A 10,952-nucleotide genomic window follows, 5' to 3' on the forward strand; every position below is an offset into this window, starting at 1 on the left:
TTGAAGACAGCCACTCCAGTACAGTCTAGCACAGGGATATCAAAGTCATGCCATGGAGGGCCGAGAGGCTGCAGGTTTTTTGTTCCAACCAAAAACTTCACCAGGTGATTTCACAGATTATCTCGCCTTCAAGCAGAGAGCAGGGACTAATCAGTGAAATCAGCTGGTGGAGTTTTGTTTTATACAGTCTATGGTTTTAATTCGGCTGTCTCAACCATAGACATTTACACATGCTCTTTTGTTCGCCTCTTTTTTTTCTTCATCATCCTCCAGCCAAAATTTTGTCTCGCTACTCCTCCTGGGGCTTTGCGAAAACCCCCACAAGTTATACATCAAGAGCATAGTGACATCAATTCAGCAAAAATTCTTGCCCAATAATTGTAGTCCAATATTTATAGTTTTTTATTTTATTATTATTTTTTTAATAGTTACTTTTGACAAGATGTGCCGATTTATTCGGTATTTAAAGGGGTATTTCAATGATCACAAAACTGATTAAAACATCAATATAGGTCAGTGATGATTCAGATATGATATATAAGCCTACAGGGGTGACATATATATTTGTGTGTGTGTGTGTGTGTGTGTGTGTGTGTGTGTGTGTGTGTGTGTACTATGTATACAGTGTATACTGTGTATAGCACTTGTGTTGATTAGGAATAAATGCAGGCAATGCACTACAAGTCCGGTTCTCCATGCCTGCAAGAGAGACTTTTATTGTGAAGGGCACAGCACTGTCAGGCTTCTAAGCCCCGCCCACAAACAGAATAAAGTATGAAGTGGAATTTTCTCTTTTTTGTGTGTGTGTGTGTGAAAACAAAACGGAAAACAGATTGATGTCTTGTTTCTGCTTGTGTCTATTGTACCCAAGAAGACTGAACAGACTGATAAAACGTACCTTGGTCCGCCTCCCTCTCCACCTCCATTTCCTTCTTTCTCATTGGCTGTCAGGTCAACGGGTCCTGTGAAGGACCAGAAACAACATTGTAGATATTTGCTATCTTGTTAATGTGTTGTTTGTGAATTTTCACAATTTTAGGTGTCAATACGCTTAATATCTGCTTTATCAGAAGTGTCCCTACAATCAAATTAGGTTAAAATAGTTCATGATCTGTGTACAGATATATTAGTTCGCCTTTTCCTCCCTCAGACTACCAGTTAGCTTGCAGCTAGCATCGGCAACTCGTAGCTATGGCTGCTGTAATCCTGAGTTTTCCAACTCTGCAAGGTCTGAGGATATTTACACAGTGAGTACATTACAGCAGTTTATGGTGGCTATAGACAAAGGATTACCTCTTACACTTTATATTCCATAAAGAGCTTTGTGTTCCCTTCATTTGAATGTTAGCTTACTGCTGTCAAGTTTCACCCTACTAACGTTAAGAGCTAGCATTCATCTGAGCTAACCTGACAGGTACTTGTGTATTTATCATTGCAACACGTCACATTGTAAAGTTTTTGCTAAAAAGTGACACGGACACACACATATTGTTCCTCTTATTGTGAACGATGTATTAGTAACATACGTTTCCGTAATGCGAGGTAATGGGTCAGAGAAGATCTGAGCAAGGTTAAATAAAGGTAGCAAACCTATCAGTTAGCATGCACAATGTTGATAGTACAACACAGACACTATGGAGGACAAGTGTAACCTTCTACTGCCTAAATAAATGTGATATTCATACATCAGTTCGCTTAGGATGTGCAAAACCATGTAGGAGCTTCATAGGTCCTAAAGATGTTACACTTCTCTTTCTTTAGAAAACTGTCATGGACCAAAAGAGGCGTGAGGCTCGTTTCAGGAGGTCAGTTATTACTTCTTTCAATTTGATGTGTATGATGTTGCTGCGATTTTTCTGAACTGCAAGCGAAAAGGTTGTTTTTGAAACTGAGTTGAGTAAGATTACTTTTCTAGTTTCAGTACAAGTTATGTTTGTACTTCAGACAGATTAACTCTTCATGATGATTTCTGAACCATCAACGTATAAAAGAATTCTTTTTTTCTGTGTTTCTTGTAATGCCAAGAAAAAGTATCAGTTATCTGTATTTGAATCAATTCAGCTTTATCCACTGTTGGACATGCACTGTTGATTAAAAAAAGCCTGTGTGCTGTGTTTGCTCAGATCTGATGTGTTTCTTTTCTTCCAGAGCTTGGTGAATGGCATGTACAAAACTGTTTAATATTTTTATTTCAACTCTTAATTGTGTGTTGTATCTTATCCAGGAGTTGGGAGGATAGAAAAGGTGTTGATTGCAAATCGTGGAGAGATTGCATGTCGTGTGATGCGCACGGCTAAGAAGATGGGTGTCCGCTCTGTGGCTGTGTACAGCGATGCAGACAGAGACTCCATGCATGTGGCCATGGTGAGATCCAGCTTGTTGAAATAGCTGCTTCCTCATACATTTATCATTTTCTTCTTATTCTTTCCTCCCTGTTCATTATGAGATAGCTTGTTGCTAAAGTGACCCTCTCTGTTCCTCTTTTTTGCTTTTTAGGCAGATGAAGCATATCACATTGGCCCTGCACCTTCTCAGCAGAGCTACCTTTCAATGGAGAAAGTTTTGGAAGTGGCAAAAAAGTCTGGATCACATGTGAGATACTCTCTACTTGTTTACACTTCTGGGAAAAGAACTGATGTTATAATTTTTGAATAAGCTCCCTGCAACAATAGATTTGGTTGTTCAAGTATTTTAACCGTTCACCACGTTAAACTTTTCAATTCCAGACTTTGAGTTTGTTAATGTGATTCTTTAGTCAAGGTTTCTCTGTTTGCATGTGTGTAGGCGGTCCACCCTGGTTATGGCTTTCTGTCAGAAAACACAGAATTTGCAGAGGCTTGTAAACAGGAAGGCATCATCTTTATTGGACCACCCTCCTCAGCAATCAGAGACATGGGCATTAAAAGGTAACACATGTGTAAACAAAATACACACCTCAATATTTCCCCTTCAGCTGTCAAAATAAAACATTACCTAAAAGGTGTGTTATGGAGAAAGCACCTTTCATTTCTTTATCTTGTTTTTCAGCACATCCAAACATATCATGTCTGCTGCTGGGGTGCCAATCATTGGCGGTTACCATGGAGAGGACCAATCAAATGAGAGGCTACAGGCAGAGGCTGCTCAGATAGGATACCCTGTGATGATCAAAGCAGTCCGAGGAGGAGGAGGAAAGGTGTGAGGAGGGAGACAAACAAAGTAGCGTTAAATTAATCAGTGAACCATAGAATAATTTCGTGTGTATGTTTGTGTGTGCGTTTAGGGCATGCGTATCGCTCGGTCAGACTCCGACTTCTTGGAGCAGTTGGAGTCCGCGAGAAGAGAAGCGAGAAAATCCTTTAATGATGATGTCATGCTGGTTGAGAAGTTTGTAGAAGATCCAAGGTACACATTATTTCTCACACAGAAAACTCATCAGTCCCAAATTGTGTAAAATAAAGAGATAAATGTACCTTTTTCTTCCTTCTTTCTATTGTTCTGTGTTTCTCCTGTAGACATGTGGAGGTTCAGGTGTTTGGAGACATGCACGGTAATGCCGTCTATCTGTTTGAGAGAGACTGCAGTGTCCAAAGAAGACATCAGAAGATCATAGAGGAAGCACCTGGGGTGAGTTAGGGGGATTACATCGGTTTGCAAATCTGTTCTCCTTGCTGAGATAATGTTGCTATCACATCCTCAGTTTTGCTGCTCTGACTAATGGGTAAAGCTCAGAATTTGTAGAAACACATTTCTCAAAAATCTATGGTTGAATGTCCCCTTGAGAGAGTATTCCAAAAAAGAGAGCGGTATCAGCTAATCAGTCATTTCTAGTTTCTTAACCCTGGCTAGACATTTTTTATTATGAATAATCTCAAACAAGAGTCTGGAAATCTAGTGCTTCCTGCCCCAAGTTGATTTAAACTCCCTCTTTACAAACAGCCTCCTGATGTCACAGCAGGAGCCAAATCAGAATCTCCCCTTGAGGTTTCAGCTCAGGTGTTATTGCCTCCGCCAAGGAGGTTATGTTTTTGGGAGAGTTTGTCAGTTTGTCTGTGAACAACATAACTCAAAAAGTAACTAACAGATCTTGATGAAATTTTCAGGAAATGTTCAAAATGGGATAAGGAAGAAGTGATTAAATTTTGGAAATGATCCAGATCACCGTCTGGACCCAGGATCTTTTTAAACGATTTTTTATTATTGTAAGATAGAGCCGATTTCACCATATGAGTATATAACTTCACGATAAATAGTTGGATTGCTTTGCAAAACAATAAAAGACCAGATCCAGATCTCGGCAATGTTCTGGATACTAATATCTAGAGTATGAAATATGTACTGGGTCATCATCGCTTTCAACACTGTCAGGTAACAAATTATCGTACAAACCCTGCAACAAACACCAAAGTGTTGCATGACAATCACAATATGCTTGGTAGTTTTGAAATGAAAAACTAAAACTTTTCATCAGATGAACATTCTCAGACACTGCATTGAGATCAAAAGTCTAGGGATGTAAAAGTGTAAGTTGAGACTCAGTGTTCTGTGAGCTAAAAATAGAAAAGACAGCCATGCAGCAAACCAGCAGGGAGGAGAGTTCACATGAGGTGAAAATATGGCTGAGTGGGCTTGGATGCTTGAAACTCTGTGTCACAAACTACATGAAAAGAGAATGATTCATGTGTTTATTATTTTATTTTTATTTAACAAAGTATTTTTATTTTTTACTGAAACTACCAGAGCTGGATGTAAGGGCTGTTATCACTTGCGTGTTTTTACACAAGTGTCAAATCTCTGACCTTGTTCTCTCTGACATCTTTCCTCTCAGCCTGGTATTAGTGCTGATGTTCGGAGGAAACTTGGAGAGGCTGCAGTCAGAGCAGCCAAGGCTGTTAACTACGTGGGAGCAGGTGAGACACCCACTCAAACACCTCACAGCATCACCCCAGAGCCAGAAAACACACAGCTTCTGATTGTTTTGTCTTCCTTTGTAGGGACAGTGGAGTTCATAATGGATGCTCAGCATAATTTTTACTTCATGGAGATGAACACTCGGCTACAGGTGGAACACCCGGTCTCTGAGATGATCACAGGAACCGACCTGGTGGAGTGGCAGCTCAGGGTGAGATGCAGAAAAAAAGAAAAGTTAAATGTTTTTTCTTCTGGATGTTTTGGCGTCAGTAACATTGATGATGTCTGTTTGTGTGAATATCCTCCAGGTGGCAGCAGGGGAGCGCCTTCCTCTCCTCCAGGATGACATCATACTAAGTGGACACTCGTTTGAGGCTCGTATCTACGCTGAGGACCCAAACAATGATTTTCTGCCTGGAGCAGGGCCTCTGCTGCATCTCTCCACACCTCTACCGGACCAAAACACACGCATAGAGACCGGAGTCAGAGACGGTAAGGGGTCTAGATCTAAGGTTCTCTTGAAGGGTTTTATATTTATTAACAACACGGGAGCTTTGGTGGTTGTCTCACTCAGAAATGACTGATTTACACTCCTCTCTGTGTTGTTTTAAGGTGACGAGGTGTCGGCACATTACGACCCAATGATTGCTAAGCTGGTTGTGTGGGGAGAAGACCGATCTGCTGCCTTAAAGAAGCTGCGGTATTGCTTACGACAGTACAATGTAAGACGCACACAGATCATGTTAAAGCCCAACATGCGACATTTTATTTAAATTATGGACTTAAAAACACAAAAATGCCCCAGAGTCATGGCTCTAATGTTCTCTGCATTCTTTCTGTTCTCAGATCGTGGGACTAAACACTAACATCGACTTTCTGTTGAGTTTGTCGGGTCACCCGGAGTTTGAGGCTGGAAATGTGACCACCAGCTTCATCCCTCAGCACTATGCTGACCTCTTCCCTGCTCCTAAAGCTCCTTCTGGAGGAACGATCTGCCAGGCAGCCCTGGGCCTGGTGCTGCAGGAGAGGAAACGCACACAGGAGTTCATGCACACCTCCACAGGTGAGGAGAAAACTATTTCCAGCGTCATGTTTACAGTGAGTAAAAACAATTTACTGAGTGTGGAAGGTGTGTTTGATTTTTCAGACCCTTTCTCGCCATTTGGCTCCAGCAGTGGATGGAGAAACAACATTCACTTTCACAGAAACATGACGCTGCAGGTGGGAGACAAAAGTAAGTAAGAGTCTTTTCAGCCCTCGACTGTAAGGGGGAGGGAAGGAATGAAGGTGATGGGGAAACAAGAAAGGGAAATCTTTATTAAATCTTCCTCAGGAGCTTTGAAAAATGTTTGCGGAGTTGAAAACAGGACTTGGAGACAACTTTCTAGTGGATCAAACTCTTTAACGACTCTTTCAATAAGTTTAGAGCTGGACTGATCTGTGGTGGTTTTTAGATGAACTCATTAACATAATTCAGAGTTTCTATCATTTATGAAGTCATTTAAAAGCCAAAAATAAATCCACTAGCAGCTGTGTGAGTGTGGAGACTGATCCTCAACTCAAACTTGTTCAAAGAGCTATTTCTCTTCTCTCGCTTCTTCCTTCCTCTCAAAACTGTTTGTATATCTAAACATTTGATGTTTTTTTCTGTCTTTAGAGGTAGACGTGGTCATTATTTACAACAAAGATGGAAGCTACTCAATGAAGGTGAGCTTGATACAGATTCTGTCATGTGCAGTGGCCAAAACCTGTTTTCTGATGATTTTAATTGAAAAAACTACAGTTCAAGTTTTCTTTTTTGCTAATACTGGTTTTTGCTCTCATTAAGGCAGAAATGTGTTATGAGTTGTTCCGTTTCAACAAGTCTCATGACAAAGGACAGGGGTCATGGGCAGGGAAACTAGCAAAAGAAAAACTGCACCTGAATACAGAACAAAAACAAGGCCTTTGGGGTCTAAAAGGTGGAGTGGAGGTTTCACGCTCCACAGCCACCCACTAAATCTACTAAAAGAGTAGACTAACAAAGAGAAAAGGGCCTTAAACAAAGGTGGAGTTGCTTGGTGGAGAGATAACACTGCGCAAAAAGAAAACCTAACAGATCAACCCTTTGAAATCTCCTACAAATACCCTCTTTTCCTCAGCCCATACGACAACAAACCAACTGAAGATGTTCGCTCTTTCGTGTTACACACTTACAGAGGAAAAGAGCCTCCTTTTAAACGCCATGTCCACACGTAGATTGGTATTTTGGAAGCCGTATATACCTTAACACGTTTACGCTTGTCATCCATACAAAACCGCAGCTTTACGTCTGAAAATAATGTTTATTGAAAACTCTGGCCAAAGTGAAGACTTTGTAAAACTCTGGTTTCGTGGTTTTGTGTGGACGCCAGTAAACAGAGTTTTTGGTTCTTGGTTCAAAGCTTAATGACAGCTGAATGACCGTGCCTCAGCGATTGGCTAGCACAGGTTTTACGTCTGCAAAACACTGACAAATATGGGTTTGGCATACCTGGAGCTGCACTTATCGACAGATTTTCCTGCTGCGTGTGAACGAAAGTATTTTTAAAAACAAACGAGGGGAGAAATTGGTTTTTGAAAATGCTCGTGTGTGGACATGGTCAAAGACTCCCTTGATTGAGGGCCTGTTAAGTGCGCTGGAGGTCACAAAACACCTCCATCTGTAACAGAATACTATAATGATCAGTCTTTAATTCCAATGAACTGGATGTAAGTATATTTCTAAGTGCTTAGAAACTTGTTTTCGCAGAATGATTTTATAACAGGGCTGACGTAGTAGATATTTTTTAGTGAGATAAGATTGAACTTAATTAACTCTGAAGGAAATTAACCTGCCAGATCGAGTCAAGGAGAAGTTACTGATCTAGCATTTGATTAGAATAAAATATAAAGAGTTAAAGTGTTTACTGTGAATAAACAGTGCCTCATAAAGCACTGATAGAAGCATTTAGGAGTTACAAACAGGAGTGAACAAAGCAGAAAAGGTGAACTGATCTCTGTAAAGAAAGCAGTAGTAGAATTTATAGCTGAATCTTCTCCACACACACTGTATGTTGTTTATTTAACAGATCGGTGAGGAGTCGTATCATGTGACCGGCGAGGTGGAGATGGAAGCTGGAGCATCATTTCTGCACTGCTCGGTCAACGGAGTGAAGTCTCGTCCCAAGCTAGTGATCCTAGACAACACAATGCACCTGTTCTCCATGGTATGTCCCCGCCACACCTGGTTCACACACATGACTATTTTTTACACCATTCCTCAGTCAGTAAAGCACCTGCTTTTCTTCTCCTGAGGTGGTTCGTTTGAATATATGATCATTTTTCAGTAACAATACCTTTTTCTTTTTTTCCAAGTCATTTTAACCACACTATTATCTCAGGAATAGCGATATGCTGCTAGCTCTGGTCACTTAGCCAGTTAGCTAAACCAATGTAAGTTACAGCCCGTACAGTGCTCTTATATTCAGTATTACAAAAACAATTAACCTGTATCTGTTTTATTTTTAAAATGTTTTTTTTTTCAGAATGAAACGCCCTCATTTTTTAGACTCCATCAAACTCATTAACAGACACATCAAATATTGTACTCTCTGTGTGGCCTGAGGAATTTGGGATCAATATATATAAATAAATATAAAACATTTCTGTGTTTATCACTTATCCTCTGTACTGTTTTCACTCCTGTTCCCCTGTCGCTGCAGAAACCATCCTCGTTTCCGTCTTTAGCGTCTTTCATCTTTCAGGCTGCTGGTTGGGGACAAACTGTCTCCGTCTCTGTCATCACAGGAAATTAAACACTGTTCAGATCCTCTTACCTTGGCTGCCAGTTAACTGTCACTTCAGCTTCTGACACGCTCACCTCTCTGTGTAGGAGGGAAGCTCTGAAGTGTCTGTTCCTGTGCCCAAATATCTGGCTGGTGTGAGTGGCTCCGGGGCTCAGGGAGGAGCGGTGGCTCCCATGACAGGAACCATCGAGAAGGTGAGTTTGGTTGTGCTGACAAAGTGGATCGTAATTGGCTTTTAATGAAGGTCAGGCCTGTTTTTTCAGACGTTCTGACCTGCACATGAAACCAAATCAACAGTGAAAAGCTCCTACCTTGTTAACCTTGAAAGAAAGTCATTACTTAAGCAAAAAATAAAAACGAATAAAAAGCACTTAACAGGCTATGTTTTGTGCTCAGGTGCTGGTAAAAGCTGGAGACAAAGTAGAAGTAGGAGACCCGCTGATGGTCATGATCGCCATGAAGATGGAGGTGAGACACCTGCTGGCTCACAGATACATTCTCATGTAGTCTGTATAGGAATATGTTAACACATTGTTTTTTCTTCTGCCTCTTCAGCACACAATCCGGGCACCTAAGTCTGGTGTGATTAAGAAGGTTTTCTTCACTGAGGGCTCCCAAGCTAACCGCCACGCTGCTCTGGTTGAACTGGAGGAGGAGGCAGAAGAGGAAGAGGCTGCCCAGTAAAGCACAGACTCACAGATACACAAATAAGTACACACACTAAGAGGTAGGAGAGAACTGGAACTAGTTCCTGTGACATCTGGAGTGAAAACAGGAGTTGGTGTTCAGCACACGACTGACATTTCCTATACACAGAGCCTGGATCTGAAACATGTCAGTGTGGAGGTTTGTCTGGCTCAGTAAGGAGTCACTGAGGTCCTGGCTGGCCTTAAGGTTAAGCGTTCACCCAGTATACAGGTACTGTAGTCCTTTTCGCAGTAGTTGCTGGTTCAACCCCCAGCCAAGACCATTTACTGCACAACTTCAACTCTGCACATTTTTGTCACTCTTCGGTTTTATTTGATAAAGGCGTGATTGCCTAGAGCTAGCAGAAGTAAAAATAATTGACAGAAACTTTCACTCGGAGACCTGGGATGGTCAAACGTGTCAGGTTTTTCTGTTTGGTCAATAAGCTCGCACAGTGGCCTTCTTCAGATCAAATCATTGCCTTTATGTTGATTGTAAAACTTTAGTTTTTTCTTCTTTAATTTCTGCTGTGTTTAAATATCAATGAGAGCTTGTCTGTCACTCTCTAGGTTTGTAGCTTTGTGTTTTTGTTTTTCACTCTTTCTTTCTTATGTTGGTTTCTGTTGGTAGTGTTTCAGTGGCTCTGGTGAGAGTGACAGCTGAGTATACGCTCTGTGATCACACTGTGTCCTTCTTTTGTCTAAAAAAATGTTCATAAGCCCACCTGAGGTTAACGTAATAATAAATAAGTGGTATATTATGAAAGAAATTTAAAAAGTAGTATTTCAAGGGGGTATTGTAGTATGACAAGTACAGTTACTGATGACTGAAGGGGAAAAACTTCACAGTTGCATGAACTGTACCAAAACATGAACTTGCCATCACTGTCCTGTAATAACCATGAAGCTTAGATTACTGCATTGGTACATTTTCTGTCAGGTCAGAAATCGTCTGTAGCACTTGTAAATATCAACACATATTTTCTCTGAGATTAAACGAGACTCTTACTCTCAAAAACTAAATTTAAAGCTTCATGGCTGTCACTGGACTGTGGTTTTAAAAGATGTTAGATGTAAATTATTTTTTTTGTCCTGTTTTTCCTGTTTTGTTTTGTTAAACAATTACACACATTGTCCTCTCAGACTGACTCTAGCCTCTTCAGTTTACAACTGCAGGGAGTTTTGCCTTGTATAAAAAAGCAGATGTGTGCTGCTGAGTATAAATATAAATTATAAGATTGCACTGAAGAGAAGGAGGGACTAAAACACTCCAGACTTATCCTGTAATTCCCAAATGTTCTGATTGAGACTCAAAAAATAAAAATGCCAGTAATAAAGGAACTCAACCAGACCGATTGTTTGCTGAGTCCAGGTGATATAACTCACAGAGGACATGTGAACTGTCTCTACTGCTCTTCTTCCTTGTATTAACCATGTGTGCTATGAGGCCTTGTAGACTAAAACTGATCCAAACCTGTGTTTATTTTGTAAGTGTGTGACGGTTGATTTTTCTCTTTTTGTAAATTTGAACTAGACTGGTAAAAAACTGTAATAAAAGTGTTTGAAAGTA

The 10,952-nt window shown here is 40.6% G+C and overlaps 1 protein-coding gene across 1 annotated transcript; it reads left to right on the forward strand.

Moving 5' to 3' along the window:
• Positions 1–932: 932 nt before the first annotated feature.
• Positions 933–10,952, forward strand: mccc1 (methylcrotonyl-CoA carboxylase subunit). The gene is made up of 19 exons (XM_074668066.1): positions 933–1,247; positions 1,762–1,805; positions 2,225–2,364; positions 2,497–2,592; positions 2,785–2,906; positions 3,028–3,175; positions 3,263–3,384; positions 3,495–3,606; positions 4,808–4,889; positions 4,974–5,101; positions 5,199–5,382; positions 5,503–5,612; positions 5,737–5,953; positions 6,038–6,124; positions 6,548–6,597; positions 7,980–8,117; positions 8,783–8,890; positions 9,093–9,164; positions 9,252–10,952. Exons 1-19 carry the CDS (start codon positions 1,192–1,194, stop codon positions 9,378–9,380), a joined length of 2,145 nt encoding a protein of 714 aa, XP_074524167.1. The 5' UTR covers positions 933–1,191; the 3' UTR covers positions 9,381–10,952.

Source organism: Halichoeres trimaculatus, unplaced genomic scaffold, assembly GCF_033239565.1.
Source record: "Halichoeres trimaculatus isolate MK-OKI-2021-1 unplaced genomic scaffold, fHalTri1.1 fHalTri1_scaffold_4, whole genome shotgun sequence".
Lineage (NCBI taxonomy): Eukaryota > Metazoa > Chordata > Actinopteri > Labriformes > Labridae > Halichoeres > Halichoeres trimaculatus.